The 25,612-nt window shown below is 43.4% G+C and overlaps 1 protein-coding gene across 3 annotated transcripts in view; it reads left to right on the forward strand.

The window, feature by feature from the left end:
* The window catches only part of KIF20B (kinesin family member 20B), an 89,126-nt gene that overhangs the window by 26,935 nt on the left and 36,579 nt on the right, over positions 1-25,612 (forward strand). For all 3 annotated transcript variants that reach the window (XM_008170578.3, XM_065553519.1, XM_024107287.3), the window contains exons 12-19: positions 235-397; positions 1,357-1,686; positions 2,523-2,662; positions 3,992-4,142; positions 5,257-5,482; positions 10,988-11,049; positions 19,767-19,886; positions 22,577-22,742. In XM_008170578.3, coding sequence (XP_008168800.2) covers positions 235-397; positions 1,357-1,686; positions 2,523-2,662; positions 3,992-4,142; positions 5,257-5,482; positions 10,988-11,049; positions 19,767-19,886; positions 22,577-22,742 — 1,358 coding nt within the window. The remainder of the gene's footprint in view (positions 1-234; positions 398-1,356; positions 1,687-2,522; positions 2,663-3,991; positions 4,143-5,256; positions 5,483-10,987; positions 11,050-19,766; positions 19,887-22,576; positions 22,743-25,612) is intronic.

The raw sequence follows: 25,612 nt of genomic DNA on the forward strand, positions 1-25,612 counted from the left end.
CTAATTTTACAGTAATGAGAGAGGTACTAAAAATACCTGTATGAAGTAGAATCTTTAAAAGTGTGATAGCTTACTATCATTCTAACACATTTTTAATGCTTACATTTCTAAGACCTGATGTGGTCTGTTTTTATACTGTTAAAGAATCCAGGAATTGCAGATTGAAATGTTATGATTGAGGCTTTTTTTTCCCCTACTGAACTGGAATGTATTTAACTTTGGTATTATTTTTAGGCTGCAGCTGCACATACCATTTCGGGAAAGTAAACTAACTCACTTCCTTCAAGGCTTTTTCAGTGGAAAAGGGAAGGTATATATGATAGTAAACATCAGCCAGTGTGCTGGTGCATATGACGAAACCCTCAATGTGCTAAAGTTCTCAGCAATTGCCCAAAAAGTAAGTGCACTATAACTTTGTAGCTTTATTTTTAAAATCTTCAAAGTTACATTATGGAGATAATTTAGTAGTTCCATATCTGTACAGTTTAGACTTGCAAGTCTCTAAAATCCGTCCCATATCCTACTTCAGTGGGTTTTTTTAATTTTGTCTCTAAATTTGTCTTCTCATGATCAAATTAAATGTTCTGTAATCTTTCCTGGTTGAAATACTTCATAGTTTTGGGAAGGAAACATTTAAAAAAATGAATCTTTACAAAAAGCTGTTGTGATTATAATGCTTTCTTGGGCTCTGTCAGCTAGAGAACCATAATCCCTAGAAATTCCAAACTTCACACACATGGCTCGTCCTATCTCTGACCTGATACAGAAATTTTAAACATTCATATTTGTAACGCAAACATCTCACCCTGTTCTTATTGATTATAAGCTATTTGTTCTCAGCAGGCATGTGGTGAGAAGTACATCAGGTTTTTTTTCTCCCCCTCTAATTCCTCCAATCTCTGGGGGGAGTTACATACTTACTCTCCAGCACTAACTGCAGTCTGACTCTGCAAAAGGGACAAGCTGCCTTTGGCTCCTGAGACAGTCTCCCACTGTTCTGGACAAAATAACATAGCAGCAGTTCTTCTATGTCAAAGGAATTAGCAACCCCACTCCTGAAGTAGTTTTGTCCTCTATCCAGTCTCCAGTGCTTCATTCTAGGAGAATCCTGGGTCTCAAAACAGTGCAGTTTCTGCATGATTCCTGCTCTTCTCTGCACTTCAAAAGTACTCCTGTTTTGTAGTATGGCAGAAAATTTCAGGTGTGGTAACTGCAAGTGGGCCTTGCCAACAGAGTGAAGTACAGCCCCCAGTTGCATGCTAACTGATAGCCATGGCTGCAGGCTACCTCCATAAGTGCTTAGTATTCTCTAAACCAGTGTCTAACAAATAATTGACAACCTCTTTCCCTCAACAGATTTGTGTTCTAGACACTTCTAATGCTCCCCAAGAGCAGCCATTTGTCCAGAAGTCTGCAAGAGAAGTGTCTCTCATAAATAATGCTGACACTAAAATGCAAGTAGTAAGAAAAAGAGCCACTGTACTTTGGGACAGGAGCCTGGAAGACGTGATAGAAGATGACTATGATGATTTAACTGTGGATAACAATGAGACACATGAGGAGCATGATATGGCAAAAGAAATGCCAAATGAGGAGGAGGAGGAGGAGGAGGAGAATGATATGGCAAAAGAGATGCCGGAGGAGGAGGAGGAAAATAAAGTAATTATTGGAAAAGAAGAGTATCTGGTATGTACCTGGAATGCTTTCAGTCATTACAATATAACTTTTGATGGGTAGGTGGCAACATGTATTGTATCTAATATATTTGTGGGGGACTGAAGCATGCTGCCTGTTGCGGAAAACTGTGTAAAAATGGCTTTTTAAGTTCAGATTTGGGCATGATTTAGTTTGGTTGCACCCATTACTGAAAGTCTGTGTAAATGGACCTCTTCTCAGTGTACTGTATTTACAGCATGGGCAAGCTGTGGACTTCAGTAATATAAAAAATCCTTTATGCCTATATTCTATGCATGCAAGATCTCTGGAAGCAAACTTTCTTCTATGCTTCAGCATGCTCATCAGTTTAATCTGGGACAATACTAGATTTGGAAACCACTCTTGCTTTGGGTTGTATTGTGCTGTGATATATTCTCCAACTAATGCTCCTTGAGAAACAATGTCTATTTTAAAAATATACTGTTTAAAACTCTAGATTGTAATCTTGTTTTGAACAGATAAATCATTCCAATCTTTCTTAGAAAAATTTTCTAACAGTTGATATAATACATTATAATGTTCTTTGGATTCTTGAACATGCTTGTTCTGTGTACATACGTATACAATATTGATGGTTAGCACTGATACAGCAATTTACCAACATTTAATCTATCTATCAATCCTCCTGTTTTTCCGATAATGGGTAGCAGAATTGGACACAATAGTTGCTCACATTTCAAAAAGAAATCTGAACAAATATTCTCATCTTTGAAGAACCTTTTATTCTTGGAGCAGTGATTAAGAAATAATCTTTCTGAAAACTTTCCTTTATAAAAGCATTAAAAGAGTATTTGTGATCATTGTAGAGACTACTAAATATAATAGAAGACTTGAAAAGCAAGTTGATCAATGAGAGAAAAGATAAGTTACTCCTGGAATTAAAAATTCGTGAAGAAGTCACACAAGAATTTACTCAGTATTTTGCTCAACGGGAAACAGATTTCAGGTAAGTTATCAGTTGCTTAGGTTTCTTTATAGTCTTTTAGTTGTACATAGTTAACACTGTTGTGTTAACTCAGTCTTTTAATCTTAGCCTGTAGGTTGTAAATATTTGTAACTTTTACAGTTGCAGGTAAAATGAAATAATAAAATAAAAGCAAAATACTTAGTGTTGGGGAAGTTTAACATAGCTGCCCCTTCCCGCACCTCCACCCTGTGCGGACACTCTTATTCCAGTGTCCAATATAAGTGACTCTTTGTTTTAGCTTAAACCCATTCTCAGAAAACATGTCAAACTGGATTTGCTCAAATAAAATTGAGTTCTCCTCCCCACACCTCCCTTAAAAATTACATTGGTTAAGATTCTTTGTAAAAGGAAAGAATTACAAATTCTTTTTGACTGCTCTGATCTTTCCCCTCCGCTTTCTTACTTTGAAGTCCTTTTACCTGCCAAAGCTAGGTCAAATCCCATACCCAAGTTGACATTAACCACTTGCTGTGAAAGCAACATGTATTGTATCTAAACTTTATATGAAACAAAAATAAAAAACCCAGTGTTCTGTATTGACTGATTTAAATCACTGAAAGGTGAGAACAATGAAAGACAAATGACAATTCTGAAGTCCTAAGATCTCTCACGCTATCTAGGCAAAAAATGAATGTCCTCTAATTGGGAAGATGATGAATGTTTTCAGTGGCTTTAGATGTAACATTCTAGCTATATAGCTGCCTGTTGCACTGTCTGCTAAAATTACAAGAAGAAAACCTCTTGCAAATGTACTCTAGTTGATGGTCCAATATAAATGCTTTCCAGAACAATAAAATGTGTCAATTGTAGACGTCTGGAACTAAGTAATGAAACTTGGACATGATTTGGGATAGACTTTAGACATCTGTAAATTCCAATCCCTGTATCAAATGCAGATATGTTCCATGCAAGAGGAGGGCATTCAGAGTGCACTACCATGCTATAAGTAATTTTGGTATGTGAGGCTCAAAAGCTGCTTGAATGGCTGATGAAAAATATACACAAATTTAATGTACAGTTTACCTCTAGTAAGATGCACAATTCAGAAAACCTTGTGAAATCCTTGATCTGTATAAATATTTTTCATAATTTTTAGTTACCAAACTGTTTCTGAATGCAAGGCTAATATACACTTGTGATGTTTGTTAGAAAGAGCAGCTGTAACGTAAAATTAACCTAGTTCACAAAATGAACAAGCATGGGAGACTACCCAGGTTCTGACAGTCAGTGTAGTATCAGACTCATTAACATTCTTTGTTTATTATAATAATTAAAGTAATTTCTAGCATTAGAACTCTTTAAATACAGGCAATGCCTTTCTCATGAACGAGAGTTGCTAGAAGAAGCTTCTGAACAACGCTTGGAAATCTACAAGGATTTGGTAAATGAATGTGCCAAAAACCTGGATGAAGAACAGGAGATAAAAGATTCCCATTGTAATGAAAGAGCTGGAATGCTGGTAATTCCCCCCCCCCCCCCCATTGTTGAAGAATCTGGCTTTGTACTTGTACCTAACCTACTGTTAAGGGATGAGCACTTCTCATGGTTGGGTATTAATGTAAACTGACTCCAGTTGCCAAGGAATGGATGTAGTGGTGACTTCAAGAATTCTTGTTCCAAGTAGGGTAGACCTTATTTCTTATATTAGAGGTCGGTACCTTTTAGCTTGTCATTAAAGAACTCTCAAGATCTATTTTGGGGATTTTTCAAGGGATGAAAATTTAGAGATGTGCACTATAAGATGAAAAGTAAGTAGTTCAGGTTCTAAAATTTGGGCTTTGTGTGCTAAAAAGTTGGATGCGTTTATAGCTTATAGTAGAATCTAATATGAATTTAACTTTGTTTAACTTCAGTCACATACCTATTTCAGGTGACTTTAGGCTACTCACACTGAATGTTTATAAGAACCTAAAAATCTTTTCAAAAAAGATTTGTGTGCACATTTCAAGCAATGGGAGTAGCATATGTGTCTAAGGTATAATTAGGCCCCGGTGCTTGTTTTTTGGCACAAGACAGGATATTGAAGTTTTTTGTCATCCTATTATTCTAACCTCTACTTCCCCTTGTTTTTCACCTTAATTTTAAAAAAGCTGTATCTTTAACTCTTCTATTTTTACCTTTTTACAAAAATATATTAAGATTTCCAGACACTAGTTAATAACAATTCAGAAATTGACAGACTGTTCACTTGGTGTGTTATATTTCACATTCTCCCAACTCAAGATACAATACTTCTTTGTGGTTTATGGGCAAAATTCTCCTGTTACTTGGATTTATATCAGTATAACAGAAAATTTTACCCTTGCTTTTAAGTGCTGTAAAAAAAAAGAGGAAGGCAGATATTATCCCCAAAGTGCAAGATGGCATCAGTCGGGATTAAAATCTGGGAATTCCGAGGTTTTATCTTTCCTTTCATGAACAACTTCATGAGTTTATCCAACTGTCCATAGGAAGGATAGCTATACTAAGACTTGCCAAGAGAACCTAGGGTTCTATTATAGCAGTTACAAGCTGATTTAGCAATTTTAGGCCATTGCTAAATAACCATAAAGCACTTTTCACTTCCTTTCTAGGAAGGAGGCAATAATGTAGCTCTTGAGAACTGTATTGATCTCGAGGGCATTATTAATTTTCTGCAAGATGATGTCACTGATATTAAGAAGCAGGCAGAAGAAGCTCACAGGTATATTCTATCCCTAGAAGACCCACAAGAAGCTATTGCTTGGCTTGAACAAAAACTGGGAAAAGTTACTGTTGAGCTAACTAAAATCAAAGAAGAGCTGACACAGAAAACTAAAGGTGAGTGGGGTAAAATAAGAGTGATTCTAAACTAATGGAGACTTAGGATTTAACATATTTTCCAATGAATTAAGTGGACTGGATATCTTAACCTGCTTAAGTTTTAATATTTACACTTTAATACAAACTAGTTACCATCTGCTCATACTGTGATCTTTCTAGTTGATCAAATTGGATATTACCTTTATTTTTATTACATTATTTTAAGCTCAACCAAACCACCAAACTATTAGTTTTAAGAAAACAATTATTTAAAAATTATAGAACAGTTCAGTTATTACTTAATTTGAAAAGATGCAGCCTTATTCAAGTTAAAATGTCTTCTAACTGTAGGATGAATTTTTTAATACGACTTTTATTGATTTCACATTTTTAAGAGCATGCACAGCATACATTCTAATTACCTATAAAATACAGTAATTTCAGTTACCTTTCAATGAGGAATAATCTCACAAGAGAACTAGTGCCTTGCAATATAAGTATAGTAGAATTCTCAGAGTATGAATCCAGTTTATGAAACTTTTTTTTTATTCCAGAAAATCTAGTGGCTTTAAAAAATTTTTATCATGTTTAGTTTTTTCAACTTGTCATTGAAGTAATTACTTGACCACAATCTCTATTTGAGGGGATTTTTGTCTTGTCTACTTTTAGCCTGAATGGAAAAAAATTAACGCCCCTCCCCCACTTCTCTTCTTCCCCTGCCCCCCCCCCCCCCCAAAAAAAAAAAAAGCTTGAGTACATGCCTGCCATTGGGAAACAAAACTGTCTAAAGTTCTAGAGGAAAAATAGTAATGAGTGGAGTGACTGGCTAGTGGGTGGAATCAACACACTGAATGCTGAAGATGGGGAGTTTATAAACTGTTAGGGGGAATTGATTTGCTAAATTCTAGAAGCTTCTGGAATGTATGTAGGGCATATATTAATGATAAATCTAGTTAGCTTATCTTCTCAGTTCTTGGTGTGAATTCACTACTTCCTCATTCTAACTAGTAAATATGAAAGCTGTTGATTATATACTGGAAACCAATTATTAATATTTAATGATTACTAAATATCAGTGTGTGAACTACTAATTCACCAGCTCTAAAATTGAATGTGATTGGAAACACATGATTACGTAGCCACAAACAATGCAAATAGAATTCTTCAAAATAAAACATTGAAACAAATAGTTGTTAGCCAAAAGGATACAAATCCTCTGAACAAAATACAGAAAGAGATTACTTTGGATTAAAGATCAATATGCCCTTTACTGAAACTTGGTAGAGATTTTCTCATTGCCACAATTTGTCATTGAAATGTTGATGTAGTGTCTGATTTTTTCCATCCCAATTCTGGGCTTTTCACCAGCATTCAACATAGCTCTGAGAAGCAGTATCTGATTCTCTTTGCTCCCAAAATGGCAAGAGCAATCAAGAATTGCCAGAAAGTTGGGAAGTTGTAATCTTTTCGTTTTGTTTTATGCTATCACCTGCAGTGTGGCACATCAAGAGAAATTTAGAGCATTTCACCCCAAATATGCCAAAGCAAACATATTTGAGCTTGCAGGTCTATTGCTGACTGCTGCAAAGGGAAGCAATAAATGAAAATTTTAAAGGAAGAACGAAAATGAGGAATATAATTACTCCTGGGGGAATTCTATGCCAAAAAAATTAAATTCTGCGCATGATATTTGAAAATTCTGCTTTTTTTTTTTTTTAAATAACACCATATAATCGCACCAGTTTCAATTATTTTTGGTCCTTTATTTCAAAATACCTGTCAGCAAGTATGTCTGTAACAATACAGACAACAAAAAAGATTCAGGAAATTTTTTTTTTTTGACAAATAGATCCCTTACTAGGCATATTAATACAGAACACATGAGTAGTAATTCCATTTAAACTAGAATACAGAACCGTATTTCCCACACACCTCAGAAGCAGGTCAAAGTCTTGGGGGAGTCAGGGTTAATGGAGGAGCTGAAGGAGAGGGAAGTAAATTGCTGGGAAGGAGTCTGGGTGTGAACTTGATGGGTTGTTGGGTATGGGTGGGAAAAGTATGGAACATGGGTTGTTTGTTTGTTTGTTTTGTTTGTTTGTGTGTATTTTTTTTTTTTTTTTTTCCGGGTCGGGGAGGGATTTTTAGGGAACGTCTCCATGCAGACCCCTAGCCTCTCCCATTCAGTTAGGCATATCTGCCCCTGTCTCCGTGTGTTCCTGTAACCCCATATGTCCTTGCACCCCCACTCTCACACCCCTACCCATCCCTATGTGGCTTTGTATCCCATCCCGATGTGTCTCTGTGCCCTCACCCAGCCACTCCCTTGTCCCTATGTAGCTCTGCACCTCCTTCCCCATTACCATGTAGCCCTATACCTCCCCCCCCCCTCCCCGTGGCCCTGTGTCTGCACTGCCATTTCAGCAGAAAGATTTTTTTTTTTCCTGCACAAAACATTAAAAGTATGCATGGCTCATTAATTATGCACGCGCAGTAGTGCAGAATTCTCCCAGGAGTACAATAATGGCTAGAAGCATAACACAAAAAGAACTAAGTACACGATACCTTATTAATTCTGTGTCTGAAAAGAAAACGATAGAATGTTGTGTCCAAGTTGCTGAAGATGCTATCCATGATGCAGAGAAAGTACTTAGTACTCTGCCACTTGCTCAGACAGCTAAAATGAAAAATCAGAACAGGTGCAATCATCCTAAACTGATGACCGAGGACAGTTCAGCACCATATCTAAAACTTGCTAAAGTAACACTTAACACAGTCCTAAAGCATCTTGTGGAACTTCAGTTTTTTTCTTTTATGCAACAATCAGTTTCTTGGTTGGTTGGCTTGAGGTTGTTTACGTATGGACCCCCAGTCCAGCATGCTACCTGATGTAGTGGGGTTTCACTGAGCTTGCCCGCTCCACTAGCCTGGGCTTCCTCTCCCTGATTTGCTGAATCAGGCTCTTCAGCCTCTAGCAGCACACACACAGGTAGGGACGCACCAGCTGTAGAATTGCACGCAGTCTTTGAGCAGCTCTCTAATGGGAAGATTTAGTTAGAAAATCGCTCAGCACTCTAGTGCAGCTCACCGCTAGAAAGTACACTCAAAAAATATTGTCTTGTGCTGTAGAGACAGCTATGCAACATAAGCTCATAAATTTTCCCCCTCCCTCAATGTGAAGAAATATATGCACAACTTCTTGCACCCCCCTCCCCCCAACTGTGAGGAAGAGGGTGAAAAGATGTTGGTTTTAATATTGAGGTGGTTCTTTCTCTTACAACATTTTAAAAATATAAATTTCACAAACTGGGTTTTATAACAAAGAAAAACAAGTTTATTAATTATAAAAGGTAGATTTTAAGTGATTATAAGTGATAACAAACATAACAAAGCAGATTACTGAGCAAATAAAACAAAACAGGCAAACTAGGCTTAATACACTCAAGAAACGGGTTACAAAACATAATTTCTCACCCTAAATGTTTTTAGGCAAGTTGCAAAGTTTTTGTAGCTTAGAGTTCCAGTTACTTCTCTTTACAGACTAGTCTTAGCCTGGACTCAGCCTTTGCCTTTCCCTCAGCTCAGTTCTTTTGTTTCTTCAGGTACTTTCAACTGTCTGTCTTCTTGGGCAGGAAGGCAATGGAGAAGAGTCCTGTTTGCCTTACTCTTCAGCCTTAAATAGAATTTACATAAGGCGGGAAGCCTTTGTTTCTAGTGGAAAAGTACAAGCAGTGTTCAAGGTGGTACTTTTTACCAGGTGACATTATCACCTGACCTTGCAGTGTCAAAGCAACCATGAAAACAGGTTTATTTGCAGTGTCCACAGGAAGTAAATCCTGGAAGATGGGGGATCCACATCTTTGAAGACTCATTGTCTTTTTCCTAATGGCCTATTAAGGCTCTTTGCTTACTGTCTGGTGGGCGTCTCAAAGTATAACCACAGTTGTAATTGTTACATAGTCAATATTCCTAACTCCAGATACAGAAATGATACATGCAGACAAATAGGAGAATCACATCCAGTAAATCATAACCTTTCCAATGATACCTTATATTTTATGGAAGACAGCTCATGTATCTTAATTATGCCATATTTATACAATCCGTATATGTCTATAAAGAATATGGAGCGTCACATCCGTGCTTACATATGACTCGCCTTCCCAGTAACACTCAGCACTTTCAGGAGGACTTTCTACATTTACGTCCAACTACTGTAAATTCTAAATCTTGCAATGAGCACCAAGAGGACTCTCTGATCAACATAGAATAGCATTTTTTTCCAATAGGCTCACTCTGCAGAGGCACTAAACATTAAAAACCAAAACGACTACGTTTTAAACTTAATAAAGAAATGGAACCGCTCTAAGGAGGGAGGAGATTGGAGAAGTTTTATAAAAACCTTTCCATTGGTTAGTCAACCTGAATAATCAAGACAAAAAAGCTGAACTGTGAGGAAGAGGGTGAAAAGATGTTGGTTTTAATATTGAGGTGGTTCTTTCTCTTACAACATTTTAAAACTGTGGATTCAGATATCTACCCTAAAATCTCTGCTTGTGAAGGAGTTTGTGCTCCTGTTGGTTGCATCAAAATAGAGGAAATCTGTAACTTTGTCCTTTTAAAAAAAAAAAAAAAAAAAAAAAGGGTGGGGGGGAGGGCAACAAAAACCTTCATTCCTGTCTAGCTTGCATCAGCATTAGTAATGTATTTTCAGCACACTTGGTATTATTGAAACTTTCCTAACAGGTTAGGGGCTGGAAAAACAAATAAGCAAGCGAATCAGTATCTCAGGACACAAGTGGGCTTATCTAAGCTGACTCCACACTCTATTATTGGGTCCTATTTCCAGAACTGAAAGGCGTGTATGTGAGAGACACATACATCTGGATTTCATTCACTTAACCCCTTGTGGGTTTGGTGGCCTTTTTCATGGCGGAGGGGTAGCTTTCCTACATTGGAGAGTGAAAAAATTACAATCCTCATTAATGTATTAAGGTCTCTGATATTAAAGGTTTCAGAGTAGCAGCCGTGTTAGTCTGTATCTGCAAAAAGAACAGGAGTACTTGTGGCACCTTAGAGACTAACAAATTTATTAGAGCATAAGCTTTCGTGGACTACAGCCCACTATGCATCCGAAGAAGTGGGCTGTAGTCCACGAAAGCTTATGCTCTAATAAATTTGTTAGTCTCTAAGGTGCCACAAGTACTTCTGATATTAAAGTTATTGCTTTGAGCAGGGCTCAGTGAGCAGGCTTACAGGAAGAAGCCACCCTTTTGCTTAAAGTGCAATTATTGGATCGTTTTGGTTGAAATGTATGCATTTATTTTTCCAAACTATTTAAATTATTCTTTCTAAAATCAAAAAATATTTTAGATTGCTAAATCACACTGAGACTATTCCCCCCAGTTTATCTCAATTATTGGCAAATGACTAAAACCTTATTATAGAAAGACTTTTCCAACTTACTGAATGAACTACTAGTTTGCAATCTATGTAATGCAAACCAATTTCTCTATTTGATTACAGAGCTTGAAATGCAAGTGATTAAATTAAGTGAATCTGCTCAACAACTTGAAGAAGCTACTGAGGTAACTCCTTTTTTTTTTCTTTTAAGAGAAATAAATTCACTGAAACGAACATCTGCTTTAATTATTCAAACAAAATTACAATAGCTTAATGTCTGATTTCATAGTGTGCTTAACTGAATAGACCTAGCACTATTATGGTTTGTTTCTCATTGCGTGTTTTGAGTGCAAAAGATTTGGAGTCATGTTACAATTAGGGCTATCAAGCAATTAAAAAAATTATTGCACCGTTAGACAATAATAGAATACTACTTATATAAATATTTTTGGATGTTTTCTATATTTTCAAATATATTGATTTCAATTACAACACAGAATACAAAGTGTACAGTGATCACTTTATATTTTTGATTACAAGTATTTGCACTGTAAAAAACAAAAGAAATAGTATTTTTCAGTTCACCTAATACAAGTACTGTAGTGCAATCTCTTTATCATGAAAGTTGAACGTACAAATATAGAATTATGTACAAAAAAACTGCATAACATTTTTTAGAGCCTACAGGGCCACTCAGTCCTACTTTTTGTTCAGCCAATTGCTCAGACAAACAAATTTGTTTACATTTTCAAGAGATAATGCTGCTCGCTTTTTGTTTATAATGTCACCTGAAAATGAGAGCAGACGTTCTCATGGCACTGTTGTAGCTAGCGTCGCAAGATATTGATGTGCTAGATGCGCTGAAGATTCATATGTCCCTTCAGTCTTCAACCACCATTCCAGGGGACATGCCTCCATGCTGATGACCTGGTTCTGCTCGATAACAATCCAAAGCAGTGCGGATTAACTCATGTTCTTCTTCGAGTGATTGCTCCTGTGTATTCCACAGTAGGTGTGCATGCTGTATATCGCGCTATAAGGGGATTCACAGCTCCCCCCACCCTCAGTTCCTTCTTGCCACCAGTGAAGGTAGTCGGAACTTTGTGCTCCAGCTTTGCTGCAGTCCTTCTTCTCGATCTTGGTGGTACCATTCGTGGATCGTTCTTCAATTGTTAGAGTTGGCTCGAGGCATGCCCCGTGCCCCAGGCTTCAAGTCATGCGACTCTTGTTGCCGGTCTATGCCCAGGAGCGACCCTCACACGGAGTGTGTCCGCTGCCTGGGTGGGACTCGCATTAGTGACCGTTGCAGGAGCTGCAGGTCATTCAAGCCAAGGACCAAGGAGGAGAGAGACTTTAGACTTCGAGCTCTCCTAATCGAGTCGGTGCTGGCCCCAAGGCCGGTACGCAGATCGGACTCTGCGCCGGCCGCCGCATCGTTGGTACGTAGCGAGGCCCCTTTGACCAGTCGGCGCCGCTCTCCCCTCAAAAAGCAAGGGAAGGTTGGTCCCGCGCTGGGCAGCCCTCGATCCCTGGGCTCAAGAGCTCCAACTCGCGTGGAGCGGAGCAGCCCAATACCGTCAACCCAGGCATCCCCACCGGTACGGATGCCATCGACGCCTTTGGGTGCCCACCAGACCTCTCCGGGCAGCCGCGGTTCCCACTCCGAGGATCGCTCCCCGCACCGCTCGGCGTGCAGCGGCCGCTCTTCTGACAGCTCCTGGCCACCCTCGATGCCAGCCAGACCATCCGAGCCACCATTGGGACGGGAGTTGCGGGGACCCTCTACGCCGCCTGCCAGCGAGCTTAGGCACCGAGAGAGCTTAGGCACCAGGAATGCTCACCTGCGAGGCGTGGGTACGGAGCCGCTCTCGATGGGACAGACGTCGGTGTTCCTGTTCCAGTTCCCACTCGACTAGACATCACGCCAGAGGCTCCCCACGGGGTACCTCGGCATCAGGGCACCGGGCTTCGCGTCGCCGTCACGGGTACCGAAGCAGTTCGTCGCATGGATACCGCTCCTCAACGTCGAGATCCCCGTCCCGAGGGAGACCACGTCACAGGCACTGCTCCTACCACTCCCGGGGCACCAAGCGTTCTTCGGCAACCTCGGCACCCGTCCACCCATCCTCGGTCCACGCCGTTCTGCCGGGACACATACTGCTATCGCGCACTCAGCCGAGCCAATGGCAGGGGACACTATGGCAAGGACAGTGGTGCCAGTGGGCACCGCGGCCATAGGTGCCAGCCCAAATGGAGGCCCGTTCGGTCGCCGAGTGTCCCAGGTTCCATCGGCCTCCTGCAGCTGCCCACGGCACAAGTCGGCAGGTCACGAGTGGGCGGGCCCACGCCAGGACTCTGATCTCTGTCTCGACGCCCTGGCACCAACCGAGGCGCCCGGCTCCGTGCGGGCCCTCTCCCTAGCACCGGACGACACCATAGCGGTGCCTCCGCCATCGATCCTGCAGGAGGACTTCAAGGCGCACCAGGACCTGCTAAAGCAGGTGGCATCCAACCCCCAGCTGCAGGCAGAGGAGATGGAGCGTCCTTCTGATTTCCCTCTTTAACGTCCTGTCTCCCTCGGCACCGGGCCGCATGGCCCTGCCTCTCTGCACCAAGATATTGTCAACATTTCAAACTCACTGTGGCAAATTCCCGCCTCCTTGGCCCCAATCTCCAAGAAGGCCAGGAGGAAATACTTTGTGCCAGCGAAGAACCACAAATATCTTTATTCCCACCTGGCACCCAACTCGCTCGTAGTGGAATTGGTAAACCACAGAGAGCGTCAGGGCCAGCCCACGCCCACCCCCAAAAACAGACACCAGGAGACTGGACTCCTTTGGCAGAAAATTTTATTCGTTGGCTAGTTTCCAGCTTCGGGTAGCCAACCATCAGGCCTTACTGAGCAGATAAGACTTCAACCTGTGGGAGTCACTGCCTAAATTTGAGCCACTCCTCCCGGACCGGGACAGGAAGGACTTCAAGGCTTTGGTGGAAGAGAGGTAGTCGGCGGCTAAAGCGGCCCTGCAAGTGGTGTCAGATGCTGCTGACATGGCGGCCAGCTCTATGGCTTCCGCAATCGCCATGCGCAGGGCGTTGTGGCGCCTGTTGTCCAGGCTGTCGACGGAGGCCCAATCTCTGATGGAGGACCTCTCATTCAATGGCAAGGCACTCTTTGCGGAGCAGACTGTCAGGCTGCATGGGATGAAAGCTTCCCACACCACCTTGCAGACCTTGGGCCTCTGTCCTTCCGGCTAAGGACAAGGCCAAATCACTTCTGGCGGCTCAACCTGCGAGGAGCAGATATGAGCCCCCGTACAAAAGACCCAGAGACCAGAAGCGTCTGTCTCAGCGGCAGTCCGGCTCTGCCCCTCAGCCTGGACCCTCTAAGGGCAAGAGGCAGGGAAAGAGGCGGTTTTGACTATTTGCAGGGAGGCACCGGGCCTGTTGCCAGGAAGACCTCCCCCGATTTAATAAATTTTGTGTTCTGCAACAGATTGTCTGCCTTCCTCAGGGCGTGGTCCCGCATAACTTTGGACCAGTGGGTCTTCAGTACCATTTCCAAGGGCTACGTGTTGCAGTTCACCTCACCCCCGCCAAATCACCCGCCCTCCGTGATGGCCCCGGGGACCCGGACCATGTCTGCCTCCTGCGTCCTGAGGGCGGTGGAAAGGGTACCGGTTCCGTTCCAGGGCAAAGGGTTCTACTCCCGATACTTCCTGATCCCGAAGGCGAAAGGGGGTCTCGGGGCCATTCTGGACCTGCGCGACCTGATCAGGTTCCTAACCCGTTCCAAGTTCCACGTGGTGTCCCTGGCTTCTATTATCCCCTCCCTGGACCCGGGGGACTGGTACATGGCCCTGGGCCTTCAGGACGTGTATTTTCACGTCCATATTTTCGAGGGGCACAGGTGCTTCCTCCGATTCATGGTAGGGATGGACCATTACCAATTTGCGGTCCTCCCCTTTTGGCCTATCCATGGCTCCCAGAGTTTTCACAAAACGTATGTCCGTGGTGGCGGCCTACCTCAGGCGGGAGGGGGTACAAATCTTCCCTTACCCGGACAACTGGCTCCTCAAGGGAGAGTCTCGTTTCAAAATGGAGTCCCACGTGGAGCTGCTCCTGTTGACATGCACTGATCTAGGCCTTGTCGTGAACGAGACCAAATCAATATTGGTGCCCGTTCAGTGCATAGAGTTCATTGTAGCCCTGCTGGACTCCTTGAGGGCCACAGCTTCTTTTCCCCTGGACAGGTTCAAGACCCTAAGGGATCTCATCGCCTCGGTCATGGCCTTCCCAGTGACCATGGTGAGGGCGTGTCTTTGGATTCTGGGACACATGGCGGTGTGCGCTTACGTGATCTGCCATACCAGACTCCATATGAGGCCTCTCCAGATATGGCTGGCCTCCCAGTTCTCCCAAGGTCCTCATGGTTCCGTCCCCGATACCGGCTTCCCTCCTATGGTCGTCCTGCCCGAGCAATATGCTGCAAAGGGTTCCCTTCAGGGAAGCCAACCCGTCCATAGACCTGATGTCCGATGCTTCGGACCTCGGCTGGGGAGCCCACCCGGGGGATTCGCAAACCCAGGGAACTTGGTGGACCCTGGACTTGATCCTTCACATAAATGTCAAGGAGCTCAGGGCGGTACCATTGGCGTGCGTGGCTTTCCTCATGCAGGGTGGCAGGGTGGTCAGAGTCCTCACGGACAACACCGCTGCCATGTACTATATCAACAGGCAAGGCGGGACTCGCTCCCTAGCCCTCTGCCAGGAAGCCCTGAACCTATGGGAGTTCTGTATAGCCCACGATATCTCCCTGAGGGCGGCTCACCTCCCGGGCGTCCGCAATACGCAAGCGGACTGCCTCAGCAGGGTCTTCTCCCCCAAGTAAGAGTGGTCGCTCCACTCGGAGGTCACTCACCGGCTCTTCCAAGAGTGGGGAGCTCCCCAGATCGACCTGTTTGCAACCCGCCAGAACTGGCATTGCCCCCGGTTCTGCTTCAGGGGAGGGGTGGGGGAATGCGCGATCTCCTACATGTTCCTCCTGAGCTGCTTGGGCCAGCTCCTCTATGCCTTTCCCCCGTTCCCCCTCATCGCCAAGGTCCTTTAGAAAGAGAAAGCGGACAAGGCGAGAGTCATTCTCAGAGCCCTGGCGTGGGCCCGCCAGCACTGGTACAGGCCCCTCCTATGCCTCTTGGTGGGCCCCCCCCCCCGAGGGCGCTACTGCTCCGCCCAGACCTTCTCTCCCAGGACAGGGGGCGCCTCCTCCATCCCAATCTGGCCGCGCTTCACCTAACCATGGTTGCTCCGTGGCTGAATGAGGAGGAGAATAGGTGTTCAGAGCAGGTAAGGCGAGTCCTCCTGGAAAGCAGGAAGCCATCCACGCGTCAGACGTACGTGGCAAAGTGATCCAGGTTTGCCAGGTGGGTGAGTGAGCGGGGAGTCTCCCCCTCCGCCACACCTCTCCAGTTTATCCTGGACTACCTCTTATCCCTTAGGGCCCAGGGACTGGCACCTGCCTCAGTCAGGTTGCACCTGGCGGCAATATCGGCCTTTCACCTGCGGGTGCAAGGCCACTCGGTCTTCTCCCACTAGATGACTTCCCGTTTCCTGAAGTGCCTTGACCGTTTGTTCCCGTACGCTAGGCTCCCCGTGCCGCAATGGGACCTCAACCTGCTCTTGTCCCGTCTCACGGGCCCCCCCTTTGAATCCCTGGCCATGTGTTCCTGGTCGCAGCTCTCGTAGAAGGTGGCCTTCCTCGTGGAGATCACGTCGGCCCAACGTGTCTCGGAGCTCAGGGCCTTAACCTCAGAACCTCCCTATATGGTTTTCCATAGGGGTAAAGTCCAGCTCCGCCCACACCCGGCATTCCTCTCGAAGGTGGTCTCTGCCTTCCATATGGAGCAGAGCATCTTTCTCCCCATGCTCTGCTCTAAACCCCACTTCTCCTCTAATGAGGAACGCCGCCTCCACACGCTCGATGTGCGTAGGGCGTTGGCTTTTTAACTGGATCAGACTAAGCAGTTTCGGAAATCCTCTCAACTCTTTATTGCCTCGGCCGAGCGGGCAAAGGGGCAACTTATCTCCACCCAGCGACTTTCCCGCTGGGTCACCTCGTGCATACGCACGTGCTATGATCTGGCAGGGATTTCCCCGCCACTGATCGTCAGGGCACACTCTACGAGGGCTCAGGCCTCATCAGCTGCCTACATCGCCCATGTCCCCATCCAGGACATTTGTGGGGTGGCCACTTGGGCCTCAGTTCTCACATTTACTTCGCATTACGCGATCATCTCCCAGTCTAGGGATGACACCGGGTTTGGCAGGGCGGTACTTCGTCCCGAATCATCGTGAACTCCTACCCACCTCCAACAGATATTGCTTGGAATCACCTACTGTAGAATACACAGGAGCAATCACTCGAAGAAAGGACAGTTACCTGTTCCGTAACTGGCGTTCTTAGAGATGTGTTGCTCCTGTCTATTCCACACCCTGCCCTCCTTCTCTTCTGTCGGAGTTGTCCGGCAAGAAGGAACCGAGGGTGGGGGGAACCCATGGCTCCCCTTATAGCACAATATAGAGGCGCCACTCCAGGGGTCGCCGTGGTGCTCCCCCAGTACGGGTACTGCTAAGGGAAAAACTTCTGGTACCAGTGCACATGGTGAGCACACACACCTACTGTGGAATAGACAGGAGCAACACATCTCGAAGAATGCCAGTTATGGAACAGGAAACTGTCCTTTCATTTTCATTATTTGAGTCAGATGCCACCAGCAGAATGTTGATTTTTCTTTTTTAGTGGTTCAGGTTCTGTAATTTCCACATCGGAGTGTTGCTCTTTTAAGACTTCTGAAAGCATGCTTCACACCTCGTCCCTCTCAGATTTTGGAAGGCAGTTCAGATTCTTAAACCTTGGGTCGAGTGCTATAGCTATCCTTTAGAAATCACACATTGGTACCTTCTTTGCATTTTTGTCAAATCTGCAGTGAAAGTGTTCTTAAACTGAACAACATGTTCTGGGTCATCATCCGAGACTGCTATAACATGAAATATATGGCAGACGGCGGGAAAAACAGAGCTGGAGACCTATAATTCTCCCCCAAGGAGTTGTCACAAATTTAGTTAACACATTATATTTTTAACGAGCGTCAGGAAGCATGTCCTCTGGAATGGTGGCTGAAGCATGAAGGAGCATATGAATGTTTAGCGTATCTGACACACACACATCTTGCAATATCAGCTACAAAAATGCCATGCAAATAGGGTGACCAGATCACCCAAGACAAATATTGGGATGCGTGGCGGGGGGCGGGGCCAAAAAAAAAAAAAAAAAACCCTTCCTCCGCAAGCGCTGGAGGGAGGCCCGGGAGACTCAGGGGAAGCGCGGGGCCGGGGTGAGTAACAGTCCGGCCTGGCCCCGAGCAGGCAGGACTCAGTTGGGTGGTAGGGCGAGGAGGGGGGCGGCCCGCAGGGCCAGGCGGCGGCTGTTCTCACCCCCGGCCAGCGGGACTCGGGAGCAGCCGCTGCTGCAGCTCCCACTGCTGCGGGGGAGGAAGCGGCCATGGCGCTCCGCGGCTGCAGCTCTGGCGCCCCCGAACCCCCCGAGCCGGGGCCTGCTGCGGGGACCCAGTAGCGCGCACGCTGCACGCGCCCAGCCCCTGGCCAGTCACGTCTGGGCTGCTGCCCAGCTGATGCTATCCCGCGGCGGCCCGGAGTGGGGGCAGCAGGCCCCAGCCCCCCCGTCCCGCAGGGGAACGAACGGGGCTGGGCTGCCGATGCCTCCGCCCCGGGGCCGCTGCGGGATTGCACCAGCTGGGCAGCCCAGACACGACTGGCCAGGGGCTGGGCCCAGCGTACGCGCTGCTGGGTCCCCGCAGCAGGCCCCAGCTCGGGGGGTTCGGAGGCGCCGCAGCCGCGGAGCGCCATGGCCGCTTCCTCCCCCGCGGCAGTGGGAGCTGCAGCAGCGGCTGCTACCGAGTCCCACTGCCCGGGGGGACAACAAAAGCCACCGCCTGGCCCCGCGGGTCGCCCCCCTCCTCTCCCAACCACCCAACTGAGTCCTGCCTGCTCGGGGCCAGGCCGGACTGTTACTCACCCCGGCCCCGCGCTTCCCCTGCGTCTCCCGGGCCTCCCTCCAGCGCTTGTGGAGGGAGGGGGAATGGTGAGCCCGGGGAAGAGGCGGGGATTCGGGGAGGGAGCCAATCGGGGGAGGAGGGGGCGGAGTCGGGGCGGGGGGGGGGGGTGCGAGCACTTCCGGGCTCTAGGCTCCGGGGCATTTCCTTGTTTGTCCAGTGTCCCGACCGCATGTCGGTCGGGACGCGGGACAAACAAGGAAATATCGGGACACTCCCGATAAAATCGGGACGTCTGGTCACCCTACATGCAAATGCCTGTTCTCAGTTTCTGTCGACACTTTAAATAACAGGGCAGCATTATCTCCTGTAAATTGAAACAAACTTGTTTGTCTTAGCAATTGGCTGAAGAAGAAGTAGGGCTGAGTGAACTTGTAGGCTCTGAAGTTTTTACATTGTTTAGTTTTTGAGTGCAGTTATGTAACACAAATCTACATTTGTAAGTTGCACTTTCACGACAAAGATGGTACTTGTTTGAAGTGAATTGAAAAATACTATCTAACAGTGCAAATATTTGTAATAATAATATATACTTTGATTTCAGTTACTACGCAGAATACAATGTATATATGAAAATGTAGAAAAACATCCAAAATCTTTAATAAATTTCAATTGGTATTCTATTGTTTAATGGTGTGATTTAAAAACTGCAATTAATCGAAATTAATTTTGAATTAATCGCGTGAGTTAACTGTGATTAATCGACAGCCCTAGTTGCAATGGATTCCTGTTATCTAAAACCTAGTAAAAATGTAACTTTTCTCTTCTTGAAGAAAATGACGACACAGAATAAACGGATTCAAGAGCTAATGCACATTGTGGAGCAAAAAGATGATGTTATAAGTAGACTACAGGACTTAATATCCCATTTAGAAACTACAGTAAAGGACTATGTAAGTTTTCGGCTCTTCATTTCTTAAAATGTACAAAACTTAATTTGACTCTTTTTTTTTTTTTTTTTAATGCTTGTAATAACTGGTTAAAAGATGGGAAATGGTGTAGGAATAAATGATTAGCTCTCAGAATGGAGAGGTAAATAGTGGTGTCCCCCCAAGGATCTGTAGTGGGACCACTGCAATTCAACATATTCATAAAAAGACTGGAGAAAGAGGGGCAAACAGTGAGGTGGCAATGTTTGCAGACAAATTTTTTTTAACTCAAGATAGTTAACTCTTCGCAGTCTGTTTTCAACTTACAAAGGGTTCTCACAAAACTGAGTGATTGGGCAACACAATGGCAGATGATATTCAGTGTTGATAAATGCAAAGTAATGCACATTGGAAAACATAATCCTAACTACACATACAAAATGATGGGGTCTAAATTAGCTGTTACCACTCAGAAAGAGATCTTGGAGTCACTGAGCGGATGTCTTCAAAGAATTATCCACAATGTGCAGCGTCAGTCAAAAAAGCTGACAATTTTAAGAGCCATTAGGAAAGGGATAGATACAATGCTAAATATCCTAATGCCACTATATAAATCCATAGTATGCCCACATCTTGAATACTGAGTGCAGTTCTGGTTGCCCAATCCTAAAAAAGATGTATTAGAAATGGAAAATGTTGCCCTTTTCTGTACAACAATGGAAGAGCTTTTCATATGAGGAGAGATTAAAAAGATTAGGACTGTTCCATTTAGAAAGAGGGGATATGATAGAGGTCTATAAAATCACACATGGTTTGTAGAAAGTGAGTAGTGAAGTTATTTACCCCTTCACATCACACACAAACCAATGAAAGTGATAAGTTTAAAACAAAAGGAAGTACTTCTTCACACAACATACAGTCAACTTGTGGAACTTGTTGCCAGGGGATGTTATGAAGGCTAAAAGTATAACTGGCTTCAAAAAAGAATTACATAAATTCGTGGAGGTTAGGTCCATCAATGGCTATTAGCCAAGATGGCCGAGGGATAGGTCTGTGGAGTGGCCATTTTGTTTAGGAGAATGAATCTACAGTTGAAGATGGAAAGAAGTGGTGGGCAGGAAGCTAGAGTTATGACATCATCAAAGTCAGACTAAATAGGAGACTGAAATGAAGAAGAAATAAAGCTTTGGGAGGAGGGGGAGCAATAGATTATTTAAAGGAGACTTTTTGGTGAGCAATTCAGAGGAAAAAAGCACATAGCAAGAAATGAGTTAGAGATGGAGAGAAAGCAGCAGCCCCCAGCACCATCACTGTCGTTCTTTTTGATTACGGTGTGGGAGAGAAGGAGCAGTAATAGAGACATTGTTGCACTGAGAGCCAAGTTTCAGTGGGGGCATGGAGGTAAAGGAAGCAGGAGAAGAGGAGGTCAGAAATGTTTGGAGATGAAGCAGATATTCCAGAGGTATCCTGATCACCATCCCGCCACTCAGATACAGAATGAGATTGGTCCTGGCTACCCATTCTACACCACCATTCTTTTCTTCCCTGCCTTTGAAATGGTTGACTGATTTAGTAGCGATGTACAATGGTTGTAACCACTGAAAGCCTTTGGGATGGTATGGGCCTATAAGTACATTGGTGGTAGTGACTTACTGGACTTTGATGCACATACTAATTGTCAACTAGCCTGAAACAATCTTCCAGAGAAATACAATGTGCATGTTAAAATGAGCTTATGTTTGCAGCTATATTATGTATAAGCATCCACTTTTTCTACAAGTTCCACACTTTGATTTATTCCATAAAGTACATTAGGGGATGCAAATTAACACTGACTCATCTTATTCCTGCACTTCAGTTTTTCAGTAGTGTGACCACTTTTGAGAGTTATACCTATACTTCAAAACTTCTTAGGATTACACAAGATATGGCTCCTGTCATTTTCTCATTCTCCAATTAATTTCCCCAAAGCGAACTGTCCATACCATGCTTTCACACCTGACTGATCTACAGGTATAGAGCTATTAAAAAAACAAACCTTAACTCTGTCTGTCCACCAGTCTTATTTAATGACATGATAGTGTGAAGAAGTGCTATAACCACATGACGTTTTTAGATAAGACGGCAACATATCTACTCTCTGTCCAGCCTGGTCTTAATATTTGGTCAAATTTATAGTACATAGCAGAAATTAAAGTATTTGCCAAACTATCCTTTGGACTTAATATTTATCATGGGCACTTCTAACCTAATTAGAAAGTACATCAAGTACTGTTGATTGGAGGAAGGGTTAAGACTGTTACTAAGAACTTTCACTTTTGAGAAGATGACAAAGTGTAAAAACATTTTTGTAAAAGTCACCCAAATGCTTTCTGAAGGAATCAACGGTTTCTGTAGCTTTTGACACATATTACTGTTCTCTTAATGGAATACATAATCCCTCTGATTCATGTGTATTATCTGTTAGTGCTTTTTCTTTTCTTCCCCTTTGTGCTGTGTTCTGTACTCCGAAACATTGTACACCTCTTTATTGCCCACAGAAAAGGCAACCTATAGCTGACTTTTTTTCAACAAAAATCCTTGTAGGAAGATGTTATATGGTTTTGTGTCTCATTTTTTGTTTTCATATTAAATTGAGATTATTTATTGCTTGTAACATGTTGGCTGCTTGTTTTGTATAATGGCAGGTGGTAATTAATTTTATTTAAACATAGGACAACACTGTAACTACCATTAAAAGACAAATGGCAAAGGACAACAGCAATGGGACAATAGAAGGCACTCAGTCTAGTGAAAGTGTGAAGCATGTGTTGGATGTAGGAAGAAAACGCTGTTTTGAAAGTAAGCCTACCCAAGAGGAAGAGCCACCTACAAAGAAAGGTACCATTTCTACCACAGCCGAACAGGGAGCCTTCCGAAAAAATCTGATTCCAATGCCAGAACAAAAGCAAAAATTCGCAATTCGTAAACTTTATCGTCTGAGGAGAAGAAAGTCAGCAACATTAAATGCTAAATGGAAGTAACTGTTTATTTTCATTGTCTTGTGTGTTGCCTCTAAAATCTTAAAATAAAAACTGCTTTTAGATGTCTTGCTTCCCCTTTGCTATGTCTGCTAATACATTTGCAAATTCTGATGTAGTCAAGATATTTCTGTTAGAGTGGACTTTACCTACAACTGGCATGTTTAACTGTTGTTTTTCTGCCAAGCTTGCTGTTAACCTTCTTAAACCTTAGCATTTTCCTGCCTAAGCTCTTTTTAAAACTGTCTGAAGTGTCAATGCGGTCTATGATCTATTCTGTCATATAGTATGTAGGTGCTGTACACACTTCTGTGCAAGATGTTTCATTAGGTCAGTGTATAGAGACATGTAAAAATCTATATACAATATGTAAAGCTGATAACGGTAAAACTCAAATTCATTTTGGGATCTGGTGTTTCTCATAAACATCTCTTTACTGCTGGAAACTGCATTAAGTAGGCATTCAACTCATGTATGGCAAATATCTACATAGCTGTTCAGTAGCTGCAGCTTTAAAATCCCCCTGTTCCCTAAGCTTGCTTGGACTCTGACTGTCAAGAATCATGTAAATGCCTCTCTACAAGCCAAGGGGCCTCAAATAATCGGTGCAGCATCTACGCAGCCTGAGTGAGGATTGCAGATAGGAATATGTTGACCCCAAACAAGAATCAAGGAAAGGAGGCAATGGGGTAGCCTAGAGGCTTTTCCTCTTTCCTTCCCTCAAGTAAGGATCTAAAGGCTTCCCCAGTTAACATGTGGAGATAAATTTAGAGCTACCTAGCCTCTGCTATCTGGTGGTAAAATGGGAAGCAAAACATGGAGGTGCAGGTAGCCCCGCCCCACCATGGGATTGAGAAGTAACAGCTGTTGAAGGACACTCCCTTCAGGGCCATGTTGAACAAAGGAGGAGTGGTAATAAGTTCCATAGGTCTAGCGCATAGGAGGTGAGCAAGCTGCTGATCTGCTTTCTCTGACGAGAAGGAACTGATATGCCTGTGAAGACCTTCACACATGTTGGTTAGGGCCAACCTTGGCTCTGCATGGAACCACCTTATGGAGCAACCCATGTAAATGCCAAGAGGGGAGAAGGTGATGACAAAATTAAGTGAACATTAAGCCCCTTGCTATAGCAAACTGTATCTGATACCTACTTTAATCTTGGTATTCATGCCTGATGACAGTTTTATAAATACTAATTTTTAGTATTGAACAGGAAACCAGATAGAATGCAAAGTGGTACATTAATGCTACTGTTACAGTTGTACAGTCAGGAAATGCAAACTTTTCAAAACAAAACTTAGTCTTGGGTACTCTCTTTAAAGAGCACTCAGTCAAATCTTAAAGGTCAGTTGGTTGACTGTCTCAAAAAAGTGTTTGGAGAACTTTTGCTTCTCCTTAAGTACATAACTCAAAAATGGCCAACTGTATCTTCCTCAAACTTTGCTTTAAAAATCACCTTTTCACAGAGAGAGAATGTAAATTTTAGCAATAAAGATTTAAGGTGAAAAACAAATTTTAATTTTAACTATCCTGCAGCCTTTCCTATAATAAATGAGAAATTCTGAAGAAATTCTCTTCATGCAGGTTGGCTGTCTAGGTTGGAAGTCATGTACCCTGTTACAGCAATATAAACAAAGTTCCCCAAATGATCTTAGCTGTCAATTATAAAGCACCTAAAATATTTGAAATTGATTCTAGGGCTTTCTCTAACATACAAAACTGTCACAGTAATACTGTGGGTGTCGGACTATGCCTTTTCTTTTATCCATTCCATTCAGAGAACATAAGCCACATACACCTTTCTCTGTATCAGTAGTATAATTTTATTACATAACTTAATATAGAGAATACATGATGATGGTTTTTATATAAAAGTCTGATTCGTGGGCCCAGTCAAGGAAAGAGTGCTGGGTCTCAACAGGAAACTGGCCATTTCCCTTTCCAGTGTTTCTAATGCTGGTTTCTATCCACTGCTGGCTTGCGAGGTCTGACTCCAAAGCCATGACACTTCTGTTAGTAAAGCTATTGCTTGCTTATCCTGTCTGTCCTGCGGGAGTAATTCTTGGTGGGGTGGAGGAAATAGACCCCTAAAAACTTTTTTTTTTTTTTTTTTTTAAGGTGGCCTATTAAAGTTATTAAGGCTTCTATAATAAACCAGTCTTGGGTCAATGAATTATTTGCCATAGATATGCATAATAGTCATCACTTTATCAATGCTGCTTCAACTTAGCACATGAAAGTTACTTCCACGTGTGTGTGTCTACACAGACTGATGCTAGTTCAGAAGTATCTCCTCAAGGTGTACTGCTATAAATTTACAAAGTACACTAATGGTAGTTGTGCAGTCTACCTCCAACTTACTGTGTTTGCACACTGCACTATTTTCTACACTGATTTTATATTCTGTAAAAACACTTTCCCCTGCCAATTTCTAAATATAAATTAACATTTGCAATAAGCATATGTATTTGACCAGGGGACTACACCCCAACACTGCATTGTGTGGTTGCACTAGAAAATTTTCCCAATTTTTTCAGAAGTGATTCTAACTGATATCAATGGGAGTAGCAGTTGCTCATTGTTAGAGTTAATCAGCCTTAGTGTAATAAAAACACAAATATTTTCAAGGTGGAGCTTAGTCTGTGTGTGTGTTTTGAGAGCTGTGTGTACCCTTGAAGTTTTTTGAGGTCTCAAAACTCTCAACATTTTGTCTTCAGGAATATTTCTTCA

Source organism: Chrysemys picta, chromosome 7 (genome assembly GCF_011386835.1).
Source record: "Chrysemys picta bellii isolate R12L10 chromosome 7, ASM1138683v2, whole genome shotgun sequence".
Classification (NCBI taxonomy): Eukaryota; Metazoa; Chordata; order Testudines; family Emydidae; genus Chrysemys; species Chrysemys picta.